At 42.6% G+C, this 18,546-nt stretch overlaps 1 protein-coding gene across 6 annotated transcripts in view; it reads left to right on the top strand.

Moving 5' to 3' along the window:
* Window positions 1-18,546, top strand: part of LOC102293551 (disco-interacting protein 2 homolog C) — a 198,972-nt gene that overhangs the window by 163,863 nt on the left and 16,563 nt on the right. For 5 of the 6 annotated variants that reach the window (XM_014340882.2, XM_042213033.1, XM_042213036.1 and 2 more), the window contains 11 exons: window positions 315-454; window positions 1,028-1,164; window positions 1,244-1,452; window positions 1,701-1,815; window positions 3,652-3,853; window positions 4,601-4,710; window positions 13,600-13,680; window positions 14,328-14,451; window positions 16,063-16,184; window positions 17,072-17,183; window positions 17,355-17,464. In XM_014340882.2, the coding sequence (XP_014196368.1) occupies window positions 315-454; window positions 1,028-1,164; window positions 1,244-1,452; window positions 1,701-1,815; window positions 3,652-3,853; window positions 4,601-4,710; window positions 13,600-13,680; window positions 14,328-14,451; window positions 16,063-16,184; window positions 17,072-17,183; window positions 17,355-17,464 (1,462 nt within the window). The remainder of the gene's footprint in view (window positions 1-314; window positions 455-1,027; window positions 1,165-1,243; window positions 1,453-1,700; window positions 1,816-3,651; window positions 3,854-4,600; window positions 4,711-13,599; window positions 13,681-14,327; window positions 14,452-16,062; window positions 16,185-17,071; window positions 17,184-17,354; window positions 17,465-18,546) is intronic. The other variant, XM_042213034.1, reaches the window with a different exon arrangement.

Here is an 18,546-nt window from a genome sequence, read left to right as displayed (position 1 = left end):
AATGTCTTCAGCCTCCAAAGAGGTCCAGTCTTTCAAAAATGGCCCCAAATGTAACCGTTTTTGAAAATGTCAGTTTTCCAAAATAACTTTTACTGCCTCCATAATTTAAACAGTCTCCTGACTCTAGAAATGTTTCCATCAATGCTCTTGTGTCATAAATATATCATTTATTTTCATGATATTTTGATTTTCAGGTTATTTCCCTGGACTGTCTTTACTTCCCCAAGACGTGTCTGGACTCTAAAACTAATTTGTAGCTACTTACTTCTTACACACACTTATTTCTGATAAATGTTGTGTTGTCCCTCCTGCAGGCCGCTGGAGGAGGGCACCACCCCTCCTGGTCGCGGCATCCTGTCCATGCAGGGTCTGAGTCACGGCGTGATCCGGGTCGACTCGGAGGAGAAGCTGTCGGTGCTCACGCTGCAGGACGTCGGCTCCGTCATGCCCGGAGGTGAGACAGATGTCCAAAAAGCAGAGTTTGAACCGAGCACTGCTGAAGTTGTGATACTTTTTTAATTGTATATATATAATTTACGTTTGTCCGCTAAAGCCAAAGAGTAGTCTGCTTTCAGCATGATGCCATCATGACTCTGAGCGATTGTTTACTTTATTTTTACATCTATCGAACCTGCACAAGACTTTTGCTTGTTTTGTTTATTTACTGCATGGTTTCAGGATTTGTTTTTAAGGAGTTATATATGTTTTTGGTATTGATGCACTTAATTAAGACCTTAAAGGTAGAGTTAAGGTCAAAAAAGAGACTCACTGTTGTCCTTATTTCTGACTTACTTCATTCTGCAGGTAAGAATCACGAAATTAGTCAACAAGAGAAAACGGTTTCCTTTCCCTGATGGGAGACGGAGTATTTCCTCCGTGCATGGGAGATGGAGGAGGAAATACCTGCCTAACAAATACCTGTTTTGAAGTCTGGGAATAGTTAAAACTTTTATTTTAACTTTGCTGTAAGACGACACTGTAACCAGTAAGAATGGATTTCCCAGAGCGTCTGTCTTTCTGCCTGTAGGTCTGATGTGTGTAGTGAAGCTCGAAGGTGTTCCCCAGCTCTGTAAAACAGATGAGATCGGAGAGATGTGCGTTTGTACTGTTGCCACGGGGACCTCCTATTACGGCCTGGCCGGTATGACCAAGAACACGTTCGAGGTGAGAGCGTGAATGCTTCGGTTGTTTATTTATCTTGTGTGCGTTTTGTTTACATGTCGTGTCTTTAAAACCTCTGCAGGTCTTTCCCGTGTCCAACAACGGCACTCCCATCAGCGAGTTTCCCTTCACCAGGACCGGCCTGCTGGGATTCATCGGACCTGCAGGTCTGATCTTTGTTGCTGGGAAGATGGACGGTCTGATGGTGGTCGGTGGGCGTCGGCACAATGCTGACGACATTGTTGCTACGGCGCTGGCTGTGGAGCCCATGAAGTTCGTTTACAGAGGACGGTAAGCGTTAATTTTGCTTTAATTTCTAAGCAGGACTCAGGATGTTTCTCGTTATTGTGGAGCTTGTGTTTAATTTACAAAAGGGGGATGTGGTTCAAACACATTAACGCAGCAGCGCCACTATAAATCCGCCCCTTCACAAATATTATAAGCTGCTGATTGGACTTTATGGTCATTTTGGTGGCTGGCTGTGTGGAGCGCAGTTAAACTGCATGCAATGAAATGTGCTAATTCTGTGTGTTCTGCAGGATAGCAGTGTTTTCCATCACGGTGCTCCATGATGAGAGGATCGTGGTCGTGGCTGAGCAGCGGCCGGACTCGACTGAGGAGGACAGCTTTCAGTGGATGAGTCGAGTTTTGCAGGTATGCTCATATTTCAGACAGGATTGTCATTTCCTGCTGCAGTAGTTTGTTTTTGGTTGCCTGGCTCTGTTCTCGTACCTCTCTCCATTATGATTAGCTTGATTATGACTCTCGATCAGGTATCAGTGGCAAAGGGCTCATCTGCAGGGATATTTATTCAGTTCAGTTCAGTTTTACACTGGGTGCTATTGAGAGAGCTACTGTAACATGAAGTAAACTAGCAGGACTTAATCCCTGTGATGCCAGTTTTCCATTGTATGAACAACAAAGAACTGTTGAGAGAGTTGACACGACTAAAAATGAGTCATCTCTGACAGATTTAGAAGCAAATTTGGAAAAGAAGAGCGTATAATCCTAGCTATGGTGGTTGCTATAGAGCAGGGGTGGGGAACTCCAGGCCTCGAGTGCCGGTGTCCTGCAGGTCTTACATCTCACCCTGGGTCAACATACCTGAATCAAATGATTAGTTCATTACCAGTCCTCTGGAGAACTTCAAGACATGTTGAGGAGGTAATTTAGTCATTTAAATCAGCTGTGTTGGATCAAGGACACATCTAAAGCCTGCAGGCCCGCGAGGCCTGGAGTCCCCCACCCCTGCTATAGAACAAACCTCTTTTATTTAGACTGCCTAACTGCATCTGTACCCCATGTGGCTAACCGGCATGTTATGTTCTTTTACATGTTTGTGTAAAAGAAAGAAAGAAAAAAATTGTATATACTGATTTTAAATAATATCAACAATTATCAATAAATCAGGAAATAAAAAAACAATATGGTCGGCAGAGCATTGATTAGATAATTCACCTATTTAAATATACTTGAAAAGCTCGGGACACCATTCATCTGTAGTGAGTGTACTCAGACAGCAAAGTGACTCCGGACCCACTCCCACTAAAAGTGTATATATCCACGTACACTGACAGTACACTGTTAACCTCAGCTGACAATGATGTGTGAGAAGTGTCCATGTGTGTTTACTCTGGAGCAGGCTGTAAAACTTTGTGGAAGGACTCTGGTAAAATTAGACGACTTAGTGAAGCTCATTTCTGTCTGATGACAACATTTTTTCTGTTAAATAACCTCAAAGAGTTACTGAGTACTTTTTAACCTGTAATTCTGAGAATTTTGTTGTCAAAAAGTATCTGTGAGCTGCTTTTACCATTAGTCATGGATAACTGATGGGATATTGTCGTCAACCCACTGGGTTCGGTAGTGTGGACACCCAAGTTTGTGAATGCGATAACTTGAAAACGAGCCAACGTAGGATTTTTGAGTTCAAAATCTAAAAATCTAACACAACTTGTCTTTTTGTCTTTTCATCAGAAGCTGGAAAACTGCAGAATAGAACCAGCCTGGTCCTTTAACACAGCAGACACATTTTAACAGCCCACTTGCTGAAGTGACAAAACAGCTCTCACAGCCTCCTTCACTCCCAGAGTCATACAAACACACACACAGCTTGTGATACTATATTATGCATTCATACTGTATAGATAAAACCTGAGCTCACAGTCTCTGAGCCAGCGTGGCGACTGTGGCAAAGCTATAAAAGCCGTCTGGAGTTTTAACTGCTGCAGTAAAACCATTTCTCTTTATTCCTTCACCGCTGCAGATTCCGCCCGCGTGTTTTTCCATTTGGTTTGTCGGGTTGCAGAAGCAATCAGCGATTTCAAAAGAAGCTGAGATGAAACGATGGAGCAAAAAACGATCAAACACTAATATTATAGTAATCAAAGCAACAGCATAATAATATGATTTATTATCTTAGTTATTACCTTCGATACATTGTTTCATCTATAAATCTAAGCATACCTCTCCCAACACGATGTCTTCCAGGCGATAGACGGTATCCACCAGGTGGGGGTGTACTGCCTGGCTCTGGTCCCCTCCAACACTCTGCCCAAGACTCCACTGGGTGGCATCCACCTGTCCGAGACCAAGCAGCTCTTCCTGGAGGGGGCGCTGCACCCCTGCAACGTGCTCATGTGTCCGCACACCTGCGTAACGAACCTGCCCAAACCCCGGCAGAAGCAGCCAGGTACAGTACGAGGACGAGCGAATACGTGAGAGCACAGTTAAGGGATCCTCGTTATAGAGGCTCTTATAGCTTATAGAACAACTTGATGTCACATATAAACACACTAGATGTCCTTAAGTGGAGTTTTTACACACGCAGGATTAATTTTGTGGGAAAGGAGTACTTTAAAGAAACCAGTAAGCTTTCTAAGCTGTTTCACTCACTAAATCTGCGTGACTCAAATCAGTGTGAAACATCACAACCCCTCCTGCCTCCTCATCTGAGCTTGAAATGATGGGCAGCATGTCACTGTATGTGAATGTGACTTCTGACAAAATAGCCGAACGCTGGCTTCAGTGGCTGGAAGTATTCACCGTTTCCAGCTCAGGCGAGCAGAAGTGTCAACCGGAGTTTAGATGGAACGACCCAAACAAAGAAAAGAGAATCGAAGACAAAAATGTTCCAAGAAAGCACAAATTTAAAAAATCAGCTTCTCAATTTGGCCGCCCCACTTCCAGGGTCCTGATGTTGTGCGTGCTGACTCACAGTCGGTCTGTCACGGCCCTGTGCGGCGCTCGATTACATCGCAGCCATTGTTGACAGCTGTGCGTTTCCTGCCGTGACAATTCAATCCGTATTTTTGCATTTATACCAGTAATGTTTTTTAACTATCGTTGACTGTAATCAGATAAAAATGTAGAATCTGTTTATTGTATTTGTATTTGTTCATACCGAGCTCTCGTCCCCGTCTCCCTGCTCCTCCTCCAGAGATCGGTCCTGCGTCTGTGATGGTCGGGAATCTGGTGTCGGGAAAGAGGATCGCCCAGGCCAGCGGCAGGGATCTGGGTCAGATCGAAGACAATGACCAGGCAAGGAAGGTGTGTGTGAGAGGGGGGGTCTGCTGGTTTTCTGCATCATCGCCATCATCATAAACACGACACACACAAAGTACACATAATTACGCATCTGGCTTCATTTCATGTCTTACTCCATTACGACTTATTCTCATTAATAACTCACTCAACAGAAAGTGTTAATGGTACCTTAATGGAGTCCTTGTCTGCCGTGTAAAGCACTGTAAACAACTCTCGCCTAATTTAATTGGTCTAATTAACTTAGTTGTGCTAGTTTTTGAAGTTTCCTGAGTTATGTTGAGTTATCCTTACCTTCGTCCAACAGACTGAGGAGTGTGTTTGTGCGTACTTGTTTCCTTTTAATAATTCATGGCTTGTTTTTTGAAGTACAGAACACTTTGCATTGGCAAAGCCTCGCAGTGCCCCGTGGGACTATTAATGTTTAACTCTGCTTGTGCTGTGATTGTTATTTCAGTCATTCCAGTCATTTTGTTGAGGCTGTGCGATGTGGTTTCCAGTGTTTGCGTAGCTGACAAAAATGTTAAGGTTTAGCTGTTGTTGGCCACCATGACTGAGGCTCCTGCAGCGCTGAATAACTCCCGGTGAGTGTTCATGTTCCGGGTCGGTGCCCAGATGTTAATAAAAGCAGCGTTCCTTTAACGCTGCGCAGATGTACGGCTGAGGCTCGTCCGGCTGAGCTGGCTCTGCTTGACTTGAATAAGGGAAGAGAGCCTGTATTACTTATATCAGAAGTGAACTTTGGAGCCGGCTAGCAGAGCGGCCGAGAGCTCTGTTCCCCATAATGGCGAGACGGGGCGGTGAGCAGAAGACGAAGACCTAAGGGAGCGAGTGGGAGTGTCAGTGTGGAGTCAGTCGCACAGGTAGGGAGGGGCCAATATGGATGCATTGAAAAGTGGGAAACATTATTTTAAAATAATTTAAATGACTGAATAGAGGGCGAGATTTAGGACTCATCAGGCAAGTTGGGGAAAGAAAAAACCTTGCTAAGGAGCAAAATTAGTTTTTCTCTTCCAACTTTAGCATCAGCACCACACTTATAGGGAAACCCCCACTTGTGGTTAAATACCTGGGACTCTACACGAACAACTGAAGAAGCCTCTTGGAGGAGAGGAGAACTGTCCTCATGAACAAAAGGACTCAGGTTATATAAACTGCATTTAACTGTTTTCCTTTGGCATAAGACATTAAGTTCATGTTAGTCATTCTCACTGAATAACTAGTTAGTATAACTCGGCACGCTTAAGTTGTCTTAGCTTTTTATTTTATTGTATTTTCAAGAAAAGCCAAATTGTTATATTCCTGGTGGATCCACAGAAGAATGATGAGTTTTGGGGCTTAAAAAAAGCAAACATGGGATGTTTTATCATCTTTTTTTTTTGCCTGGTATGTTTAAGCATCTGTATAGAAAAACTCAGTGTTATGCAAGAACAGAAAGCGGGCAGCATGCACAAAAGTAAATAAGGAAACCAAAAGAAAACACAGATGAGACAAAGTGAGGTGATTTAAATACACAGTAGAGAGACGGAGAGATTAGGAGTGATGAATAGCAGGAGGTGGTGTGCGTTACTGACAGAAGCGATTTTCCTCTCGTCTCTCGTGCTGAAAATGTCATCAGTCAGGCAGCCGGCAGCAGAGAGCGCACACTCTGTAGACTCTGATGAAAAGAGACAGGCCCTAAATAATAACAACCACCACCTCCACCGCAGCGCGCTGGGAGGCTGCTGCAGCCTCAGCCTCGCTCTCAGCATGCCGCATGTGTGTTTGGATGCCGACAAACAGATGAGATGTCTCCTGTATTGTGTGTAGATACAGCTGTGTGCAAAAGCTACGACACCTATCGACGACTGTCGAGGTGAGGAGAAGTGAAGCCGACATTAAAACACAAGCTTTTCTTTTTGTTTCTTCACTGCACGGTCGTTGCACAGCAATTATGGCGTATGCACAAGTTAAACCGAGAAGACCACAGATAAGCTAACAGGCGTCCATACGCAGGAGGAGCACCAGCATAGAGGCGTTTTCCACAGATATAGAAACACTAGTGCCTTGAGTTCTTGGTTGGTTAAGGCTGCTTATTGAGAAGCTATGCACTAACAATTGATTCACATCAAATTCTAACTTTTTTTGTAATTTTTCTTCTCACAATTTAAATATATTTAATCTCAAATCAGCGGTTTCCCGTATGTTCCTAAAACATCCAGATTTCTGTTCTGCCACTTAGGAAACTCTGCTAAAATAAGACGGTTCACAAAGTAATGACAAATGAAACTGGGATGATCCCAGCAGTGATGATCCGCTCAGAGTGGGACACAAACTGCGGCTCGGCTCGACTGCAGAATAATCCAGGAACGGGTTACATATTTGCTTTAAATGCTTTGATTGATGTTTTGAAGGCAGGTTTAATTTGAAGAGTGTGTTTGTGTTTTAGTTTTTACTGTGAAAATCCTGAAGCGTGCTGAGGGTGACGCCATCTTTGCTCTAGAGAAGGATCAGGACGTAGGGTTTGTGTTTACTGCTGCTGCTTGTCCTCATCATCACCGTGTTTATTGGGACATTTGTTGTCTGATCCGCTCATTCATTCATCGCTCCACTTTACCCCACTTCCTCCTTCCATGTCCATCCCACTGAAAACCAGGCCCTCTGTGCGGATGAGTGAAACAACCCCAACTTCCTGTATTTATTAAAATGTTTTCTGTGTAACTTCATAGAGAGTAAAATGTGATTCACTACGAGTGTTTTCTCACATTCCTCTTCTAATAACGTTGATTTGCCCGGCGATGGTTGACTGAGCACTAAACGCTCACACTGGGATGAGCTCAGCCTCTGTAGACAGGACTGCTTGTCTCATGACTTCATGGAAAATTATTATTTCATTACGGCTGTTTCCATAAAGCAGCATGAAAAAAACAAACAAACACAAAGAAGAAACTGTAACTTATGGAAGAGGATTAGAGCCACTGGGGGAAAAAAGGAGGGGGGTGTCCTTCTTTTTCTTTGCAAGAATTCTGACGTTAAACTCAGAATTCTATCAGCGAGTTTCAAGTGTTTCTATTTTTCTAATAACCCAGGCTTCTTTTTGCAGACTCTAACAATCAAAGTGAATAAAATCTGTGGCAAATGCTGATTTCAGCATTCACACATACAATGGTCACATATAATTCAGTAATATCCAAAAAGGAGCTTTTATTTCCAGGTTCTAATGCCAAAAGATTTTTTAAAAACATAATAGCTCTTAAGTGGAATTGAAAACTACGACAGGCTTGTTTTGAATGCTGTGCATACACTGTGCACATGTTAGCCACATAATTAAAAACACCTGCCTAACATTGTGCTGTGAAACACCTTTTACCCTTCAGGGAACGGATGTGGGACCGCTGGCTGTGTCCTGTGTTGTGTGACTGGGACACTGGCAGCAGGTCCTTTGGCTCCTGTGGATCAAACTCTCTGGCACATCCCCCAGATGCCTGTGATGTTTTGGGATTTTAGGGTTCGGTGGTCAGGGTAACACCTTGTCTTACTGCCTGGTCTATAGCAATGCCCGTGCTGGTGGTAAATGTGCAAAGATACAGCCTCATAAAATCACACATAACAGAACCCAAAGTCGTTGGGTTGTTTTAAAGTTGTTTGGCTGTTTGAGGCTTTGATCCTGCCTGAAGGTCTTTGCATCTTTACCTCAAAATGATCCCTTGGCATTAAATTCAACATAGCCTAAGAGGAAAAATGTAATATCTCACTTCAGACCACCATACAAACAGTTTCCTAGCTTCGTAGTCGGCGCAGTGCAACAGATGCCACTAGAAGGGTTTAGCAGTTTTCTTCATCCAAATGTAGGGGATGTAATACCGGCCAGGTGGCTGCTGTGTCGTGTTTCATTGAAGCGATTGTCCTCTCTGATAATGACATCAGATACAACTGAGCAACTCGGTGTTTTAGCCCGAGAATTCGGCACCCTCGCTCACACGCTGATAAAATGCTACAATACGAGACCAGATTTGTATCTGCAGACAGAAGCTCTTTGTGTCTCTGTTTAGCATGCCAGCCCTCTCTCTCACAGATAACACGAGCTTTATCTGCAGGCAGGTTCCAGTTCTTCCAGGCTTCGGGTTTAACTGCAGGCCAAAGCATCTTTTACAAACAGCAACAAACAACTTTACCCTCCTCCTGAAGGTTAAGCACAAAGCCCGCTTGTGTAAAGCAAACGTTTGGATCCCCCTCGTTAATACATGTGCAGCCACGGAGCTGCAAGGTGTTTAGGACATTTCACCACGCAGCAGATGGCAACGTATGAGGGAGCTGGAACGGAAGCAAACTCTAATTTGCTGTTATGAAAGTTTCATGAAAGCTCAGAGCTGAGCCCACAAGCAGCTGAGTGATGTTTTCATCAGAGCAGAGAGACCTCCTTTAAATCTTTGCACCCCCTCGAGGTCTGCCATGCGTGAAGCTGGTGGCGAGCAGATGACGCCATCTTTCGTCAGCCAGACTCTGAGGGTTATAATATCGAAACTGGAAACTTGGAGCTGAGCGATGGTTTCAGCAGCAGAACGCTGTGGGTCGTACCGGAGTGTTTGAAGAGTCGTTTAAATTAACAGTTTTGATAAGTGAGGCATTAATCTGCTCACAGCTTACATTAAAAACCACAAGAAAGCAGCATTAATCACACACATGGATTTTACTTTCACACACGAGATACATTTTACTGTTATTCGAAAGGATTCATCATATTTATGTCTGCGGATTTGCTTTAACAACCTCTGCTCGAGCAGACACGCTGAGATAAACCCACCGAGGTTTATCTCTGAGGTTCATCAGAGGACAGACGCCTTCAGGAGTCGGTGTAGACCAAACCTGAACTCAAAGTGAGCGTCTGTTAGTTGATAGCACTGTTGCTATTTTTTCATATATCTATAGATTCTATAGATATTCTAATAGATGGGCAACGCGGCGGCACTGGGTTTGATGCACATCTGGCCTTTCCGTGTGGTTTGCATGTTCTCTCCGTGTCCCTCCGGGTAATCCGGCTTCCTCCCACAGTCAAAAGACATGCAGTTAGTGGAGTTAGGTTAACTGGTGATTGTAAAACGGCCATAGGTGTGAATGTGGTTGTGGATGGTCTCTGTGTTAGCCCTGTGACAGGCTGAAAACACCCCACCTCTCACAGGTGGAAGAGGCTCCAGCCTCCACCTCCCTGAATTGGCCAAGCAGAAGAGAATTGATGGGCGAATAACTGTTATCAGGATTGTTTTATTAATTAATTTATTTTTGGACTATAATAATCAGGAAATAATGGCTGGACACAAAAATCACGAGTTAAAATATTGTTTTGTCTGTGGTCACCAGAACTGTTAAGATGGTGATTCAAATTTGTAACGTTTCCGTTTGTCAACTTCAAGATTCAGGATTCTTTATTTGTCACATTCATAGTTATACAAGTTCAACACGCAGGGAAATGTGTCCTGATACGCTCCTCGACTGTGCAAAAAGAGAGAGAACATTATATACAGTGAGTGAATGATATACATTATAGAAATAAAATCTGGAAATGTACACTTCGAAATCTGAGAATGTTCATTGTGTGAGGTGTTGACGTGTCTTGTGCCAGGATCAGGTCTGACATGTGAATGTGGTAACAATGAGTCTCATTTAGGGCTGATATGACCAAAATCTCATATCCCGATATAAGACATCTATCGTTCTGATAACGATATAAATCACAAAAATGTAACATTTTCTGTAAATTCTTGAATCTCGGGCAGCTCGACTTGCGGGAAGTGTTTCCAGCTGCGCGTCGTGTAGCTGGAGTTTTAACCGATGCATGAAGCTATACATTTTTAGACATAAGTTGTAACGGCCGCTGTTTTCTTTGTGAGTATTTGTTACACGGAGTGCTGCGGGGAAAAGCCTGTTCTAACGTTTGAGTCTAAGGTTTATTTTTTAAACACCTGGCGACTCTTTTTTACTTCTCATCCGTAAATAATCTGCTCTTTCACGTGATTCAGTTTATTTTGAAAAGTCTCAACAGGATCTTGAGCTTTATCGTGAAAGGTTTATGTGGAACATAAACAAGCAGACACGCGAAGGTGTTACCGTCGTTGTTGCTAACGACAACGCATAAAAACAGGCGCTTGTCCGTCTGTAGTGTGGTTATATTAAATATAAGAGAAATAGAGAACTTTAAGAAATGAATATAGCCACTACAGCGACCATCAAAACCATGAAAAAATGTCGCTGTAAACAGTTTATTTTGCGACACCACGAAACAAACGATAGCGTAAAATGAAACGATGGACGTTTTTATATCGTCATCCGATATATATCGTTATATGGAACAGCCCTAGTCTCAGTCACATATGGATGATGGGGGGCTGAGACAGAACTCATTGTTACCACATTCTGAAGTTTTGCTACAAATTATTACATTTTTAAAAACGTTGTTGCTATCATAAAGGTTGCTGGCATTATTAAAGATGTCCTAATTACTGATATACAGCGTTATAATGAAGTGCTTTTCTTTGAGGTGGCGCACAGCTTTGAAGTTATAATTAAAGATTATTCAGACTTTGTAATGATTATCCTCATTTGCTAAGCAGAAAGGTGGGAGAGATCCTGTGGGTACGAGAAGGTAAACACACAGCCCGTACAGCAGGTTAGTAGCTGTTACCTCCTCTGGATTGTCCGCTCGGGTTAGTTTCAATCAATAATCATCTGCTGCAATCAGCACCTGATTAGGCTTTAAAAAAACATCTTCCTTCAACTGTCTGTCTCTCTCTGAGTCAGCAGGTTCATCACTAGAGTCTCCAGAGAGCAAAATATGTGTTACTTTTAATTCACTGGTCCTAATAAATATCAAATGTGGCTGATCTATTTTGTATTCAGGGTGTGAACAGAGTGGGGCTCATCTGGGATTTGGATCTCAGGGTCTCTGAAATCTGACCAGAATGCTTCTCCTTTATTTCAGTGCGTGCCGTATTCTTTCCCCACAGCTGAAAAAGTGTCCACGAGCAAACCTCCGTGGGCTCTGTCGATGAGAAAAAAACCTTGTCTCCTCTTCTGCAGCTGCAGGAGCAACAGTTTACATACCATTAAAGCTTCTGTAGCAGTGTAATTCAGTGTTGTGTAGCTGGTCCCAGTCGGTGAAATTTGCAGTACAAATCAAGCGCACCCGGCCTCTTCCCAGATGTGACGGACACGGTGCGGTGCAGAGGTTCATTTGTTTTACGGTCGAAGGATTAAGAGTCTGAAAGCCAAATTCTCATCTGTCACCAAAGCGTCTGGCAGCATGAACACACACACACACACACACACACACACATATAAAGTGATGTTCTCTGGCAGAGCAAAGCTCAACAGGCATGACTTTCACTCCAGCAGCAAATCTTGAAAAATTCATGAGCCCAGAAACAAACTCGCCCTGTCTCGAGGCGTTCTCTCCTCCCAGCTGTAATTTCCATCACGCTCGCTTTTTGTCTCTGTTTTTGTGAAGAATGAAGATCTTGTTGCCTTTCCACTAACATCGCCCTCCTTCCTCCGTATTTCTCTGACAAATTAAGTGCATCACCTTAATTTCCCCGCACACTGAGCTGCCAGGATCTCATTTTATCAGGATACTTCATCAGCATTCGGTCTGCGTCTCAGCAGAGCTCCAACGCTGTAAAACATATTGGGAGCAGAGTTTTTGCCATTATTGGTTGCCAAAATGAGTCACGTCACAGGGCTCGTTTCTAAGAAAACGTGCTCGCGTGATAAACTGTGGGGATATTTTAGCTGTAAAAATGCTGCCATTTAAAGAATTTACTGGTGGTGATAACTGAGAAAAGTTCCTCCAATCTCCCGTTTTATTCACGGGCATCTTCATGCACATTTTAAGATGTTCGAGTCAGCTGATCACCTGTTCACGAGCTGAGATTTAGACAGTTTTGCAGCTGACTTTGGCTGTTTGTATGCCACTTGTACGTTCACTCAATTTGATTCAAAAACCTTTTTGAACTCTGTTGCATTTTTAAAGCATCGGTCCTTCCAGCTGCAGGTCTGGGGTCACTGGGGTGCATTCAGAGTTTCTAGTAAATTAAATATTGTCTTAAAAAAGACATGCAGTGAGTTTCCAGTAATAAAAAAACATGCATTTGCCAGACCTCTAACATATGTAACAACTTGATAGACTGACACTATAATATATGCGTATGCCAGATGTTTAATACAAGTGATGCAAGCAGTCGTCTGTCTAAACCTGGACTGCACATGTCATGTTGGGTTGCACATGGCATCTGTTGTTCCGGAGCTGCTCTCCATTCCTGAATGAATGCAACTCACAGTTATGCAGTGGTCGTTAGTTTGGCTGCCTCTGATGAAGTATGTACCAAACATGTTCAGTAGGGGGCGTATTGGGACTGAGGACAGGCCATGTGGAGGTTTTCCTTCCTGCTGTGATTGGTGCTTGCTAGTAGAGGATTGTGTGATTGGAGGGGTTTTCCCTCTAATGTTGTAGGTCTGCACCTTCACACAGTTGTTGGGATTTGGCACTGTGTTATTTACTTGAAATGAACTGAAACAGCTGCGAGACCCGGGTGCTTCCATCCCTGCCCTCCCGGTGTCTCTGTCCAGTCGTTTCCACCAAGGACCATCAGAGGTGGTTCTCTGCTGCAGCAGCAGCTCCGATACTTCTGCTAGCATCCCGCACGTCTCCAGCCCGACCCCGGTCACCTTCAGCACAGATGATCTGAGCGTACACTGTTTTTGTTATGTTTTTGGGTTTCAAAGAGACTAGAATGATTCCTTCAATCCATTTCTCAGATTGAAAATTCAGAAAGAATGTCGAGTGCTGCTCTGCTGGATATTTCATGGTTATTATTTATGGTTACAATTTATAATCTCATTCTTTTTACTGATTGTGTCTTTTAGTTCCTCTTCCTGTCTGAGGTGTTACAATGGAGAGCCCAGACCACTCCAGACCACGTCCTGTACACACTCCTCAACTCCAGGGTGAGTCCTCACAGTACACACACACACACACACACACACACACAGTGTATGAGATGATATTGACTTAATAGTTTTTAGTATCTTATCAAAAAATAGTATGATAAGGTCAGCAGGGGTGTTCAGAAATGGCTTATCCTTCTCAGTCTTGGCAGACAGAGCTTCATAGTTTGTTTAAATAATAATATTTTAAAACTTTAAAATATTAAATCTACATTATTCTGTTTTTTTGTCTCAAAGGTTTGCTTTAAAGCGTGATATGAATGATATGTTATGATATAGAACTCCTAAATAATCTAGAAAATGACTTAAGGAGCTGAAGTATAGGTGATGTGTATGTATTACATGGGAAGGAGCTTTAACAGGAATCAGTTGGGCTGTTTGAAGCAGTGCGTGTGCTTTTAAAGGGAGGCAGAAATGAAAAGAAGATGCAGGTCTTTCTTTCTGCTCTGTGTTGGCTGAAGAAAAGGAATCCGGGCTGGGAGGTGTTCACCACTGTTAGTTTGCATAATGGCAATAGGATCCGCTGGGTTGTTTACAGCTGTTCACCGCTGAGATGCTGCAACGGAAAATGTGACATGACACTTACTGATGCACGCTGCTGATTGCATGTGTCAATCTTCTGTGTGTGTGTGTGTCCCCTCCCCCAGGGTACGATAGCCAGCTCTCTGACTTGTGTTCAGCTGCACAAGAGAGCAGAGAAGATCGCCGCCATGCTGGCTGAACGGGGCCACCTGCAGGATGGAGACCACGTTGCACTGGTCTACCCTCCAGGTAAACACTGACAGCAGGTCAGCTTGCTGTACTTGTGTCTCTGCGGTGACACTGCAGGATGTCATAGATTTACCGAAATCCCTCAAATTTTCAAAATAAAAGCTGATCTGAACCAGGAAATAAAAAGCTTGGAAAAGTGTCCTGATTACTATTAATGTACTACATGGACAGATGTACCTGGATTCGGAGCCACACACAGACTCAGCTATTGTTACATAACGGGAGCAATATGAGCCCCGACCCTCTATGACGAATATTTTGGGTAAATGAACAAATCGATGCAGACAGACTTAGGAAACTATTTTAGAGAACTGAAGGTTGCACATTAATCATTTTAGTTTTTGAATCTTTGACCTACAGTTGTCTTTTTATTGCTGTGATTGCTGATTGGTCCAAAACAGCAGGTTGGACCTTTTTTTTATTATTAAAAACAATTAAAAATTAGAATTAATAAAAGACAAAAATGCCAAAAAGAATAATTTAGACCAGTGCTTATGTTAATGTTTGTTAATATTTACTTTATAACAGAAATTGTCATTTGGAATCTGTTTTTAATGATTTTAAATGAGCATCTATTAATTTAAAAATCAAACCATCTTTCATTTGAATGCATTTTTTCTTCCCTTCTGTTTAACTGAAGTTCAAAAAACACAGAGTGCAGATGAATAAATGAAAATGATTTTAAATGCAATTACAGGACATACATAATACCACACAGGCTGTAACCAGCATTTATTCTGTAAAATTGTCTGATGCTAAAAGTTGTGCATTGAAAAAAAATAAGTAGAAGTTTTTAAACAGTCTGACAAATGTTCAGAAAGTATTAAAATAAACAGACTTATGTATAAAATTGCCCCTTGTGCCTATGCATTATATCTTACAATTATTATTACTCATTCACTAATGTAGCAGTGCTCGTTTTTTATTAATTGGAAAAAAATGTGAAAATGATGCATGTTTGATTTACCCACAAGCCGAACTTACACTTCCACAGTGCTTCTTTGGGACGATGGAAAATAATAATTATTTGGGCATCGGGCGAAAAACCGTCATTGTAATTATGACAATAAACATATAAAGTGTTTGAGTGGATAACCTTATTATACTTTCAGTGACTGCCCTATATAAGCAAAAGAAATGAAAGGATGGATGAAGTTTCTAGAGAACGACTTGTGCTAAAATGGGTTAAATGCGACTTTTTTAACGATCCTTTAAATTGTTGACGTTTAACAAGGACAAACTTGGGATGTTTTAAAATGAGGAATGAAGGACGCGCCAAACATGTTCAGTGAGTTCGGTTAGATCGAAGAGAGCGCCGCGGGGAAAAACAAGGAGGACGCAGGAAGTGTAATTACCCTCTGAGACACAGCGCGCCGTGTCCATCACAGTAGGACAGACGCAGCCGTGCAGGAAAAACAACCCGACACGAGCAGATTTTCTTAAAGCTGCATTCAATTAACGGCCCCGAGGGTCCATCGCTCAGTATACGGCACCTTAATAGCTGTAACTTATTTAAGTTTTCCAAATTCTCCCCTCTCTTTCTTCCAACCCTCCTTTCTCTTCCAATTCATCCCCTCTTATTTCTTCTCTCATCTCTACGTCCTCTCCCAGGAATCGACCTCATCGTGGCGTTTTATGGCTGCCTTTACGCCGGCTGTGTGCCAATCACGGTGCGGCCGCCTCACCCGCAAAACATCGCCACCACGCTGCCCACCGTCAAGATGATCGTGGAGGTAAACCAACTCTGTGACGGCTCCAATCTCTGTGTTTAAAGTATTTGAGAAAAACGTGAATGATCACGTAGGTGCAAGTCACCGCCCCCTCTTCACCTCACTTTCTGTTTTCTTAATTTAAAAAATTAATGAGAATATTTTGACAGCTTCAGCAGTTTATTCTTAGCAGATGCAGGTATTTCTAAGAAAACCTGACATGTGGATGTAGGCGAGGGTTTAAAATGATAAAAGAAACACACAGACAGTTGCTCATTTAAGTAAAGGCCAAATTACCTACAAATCGACTTTTCTGTGTCTGTAAATATAAAAGATTGATTTCTTAGATGACGTAGTCACAATAACTTAAAACTGAAAACTTTTAATATTTACTATATTCATTCCTGAGATTCTCACTCCAGAACTTTACAACCTTAAAAACATAAAATTCTGGGAAAGCTGTTATTTTACTTTGAAAAGCCCAGGAGTGCATTTCAGGCGGGACAGACAGAACTTGAAAGTCGTAACGTAGACTTAATGCCAACGAAATAGTTGTAACGTGGACATAATCAGTTTAATTTGAGTGTTATAAAAATGATTTCCAAAAGCTACATAGACGTTGATATCCTGGCACCTTTATATATATATTTCACTTTATATTTCAGGTTTCATCCAGATTGAATGACATGTTTCGGAGGAGTTAGAGGACAGACGTGCATACGTACACTGTGATCATTATAATAAGATTATTATTATTAAACCAGCCCCCCAAAAAAGTGAACAGATGAATCGTGTGAATAACGGGAGGTGAAGCTGAGCTGAGGAGCGATTATTTCTCCACACTGTTGGAGTCGTTCAGTTACTGCTGATCTGTTTTTTTATGAATGATCTGTGCGCGCTGAATCGTGCAGGTGAGCCGGTCGGTGTGCGTGATGACCACGCAGGTCATCACTAAACTGCTGAGGTCCAAAGAAGCCTCGGCGGCCGTGGATGTCCGGACCTGGCCTCCTGTCATGGACACAGGTAGGCGATGTGTTTTTTGAGGGCACCCTGTAAGTGATTAAACACAGTTTGGTTAATGAACAGGTGATCTATGTGAACAAAAAAACAGTGACTGAGTAATAAAACTAACGCTAAGCTGCGTATTTTATAATTCATCAGCTCTGACGTGAGAAAATTGATTGTTTCCTTTAGACGATTTGCCAAAGAAGAAACCTCCTCTGCTGTATAAACCGTCCAACCCCGACACCCTGGCCTACCTGGACTTCAGTGTCTCCACCACCGGCATGCTCGCTGGAGTCAAAGTAAGCACACACTCACACACTCGTGCTTTTACACCAACGCACAGCTAATGATGACATTTAATGTTGTTTATCCACATTAGCAGCATAGCTCCAGTTATTCCCAGCAGAAAAAACACATGGTTTGGAGGAGAGCCAGAGACTTTTATTTTGAAACTCTTCTTCTATCAAGAAGAGATTTTTACTCGGTTATTATTCGTGTGGTGCTGAAGAGAAGCTTAAAACAGGAGGAAGTGCTGACGTGTTTTTGTGCAGCGGAGCCTGGAAGTCTGTTCGAGGGGAGCAGATAGATGGTGGTGACATTTTAAAGATTAAAGTGATTATTGATTCACTGCAGTAAAACAAACCTCCATCCTGTGCTCAGCTCGTTGCTGCTGTTCATCTGGTGTGTGCGTCTGAGTGAAAGTGAAGTCATTTTCCTGTTTGGCCTCTAATCTGCCTGCGGATGCTCACAGAGAAAGAACGTAAACTTAAAAATCTATTTCCATAAAATCGAAAGAAACTAAAGCAGTAAAAGAAGTTATCTTGTAACCTTTTCGTCTCCTAAAGTTTTGTTGATCGAAAAGAATATCAGAAAATGTCACAAACTAACAAAATCATTTAATTAGACAGCTTTTCCTGATAAGATAGTCCAGATAACGTCCACAGTCCCAGCTGAGAAATATAAACCTCTCCAGCTTGTCCTGGGTCTACCCCGAGGACTCCTGCTAGCGGGACATGCCTGAAACAGTTCATGCAGGAGCGATCCTAATCAGAGGTCTGAACCCTCCTCAAGCAGCTTCTCTCGATGCGGGGGAGAAACAGCTGTGCGCTCAGTCCCTCCCAAGTGACTGAGCTCCTCACCCATCTCTGAGAGTCCAGAGGAAGCTCACTCCTGCTGCTTGTGTCTGGGATCTAAGTCCTCCGATCACTAGGAACATATCTATCTGTTGATACGTTTGTGATGAAATGACACATAATGTCAAATTTTGCTCTCTTGCTGTTGTAAAGAAATAAAGACATGAGATCCTGATTATCTCCAAAAGGTAATGAGTCCTCCTGACCTCCATGGTGGAGTCAAGCTCGATTCTCCCCGAATCATCAAC

Source organism: Haplochromis burtoni, unplaced genomic scaffold (genome assembly GCF_018398535.1).
Source record: "Haplochromis burtoni strain Fernald_Lab_line unplaced genomic scaffold, NCSU_Asbu1 Contig_410, whole genome shotgun sequence".
Classification (NCBI taxonomy): Eukaryota; Metazoa; Chordata; class Actinopteri; order Cichliformes; family Cichlidae; genus Haplochromis; species Haplochromis burtoni.
The sequence above is the reverse complement of the archived record's forward strand: the minus strand, read 5'-3'. Positions and strand labels throughout refer to the sequence as shown.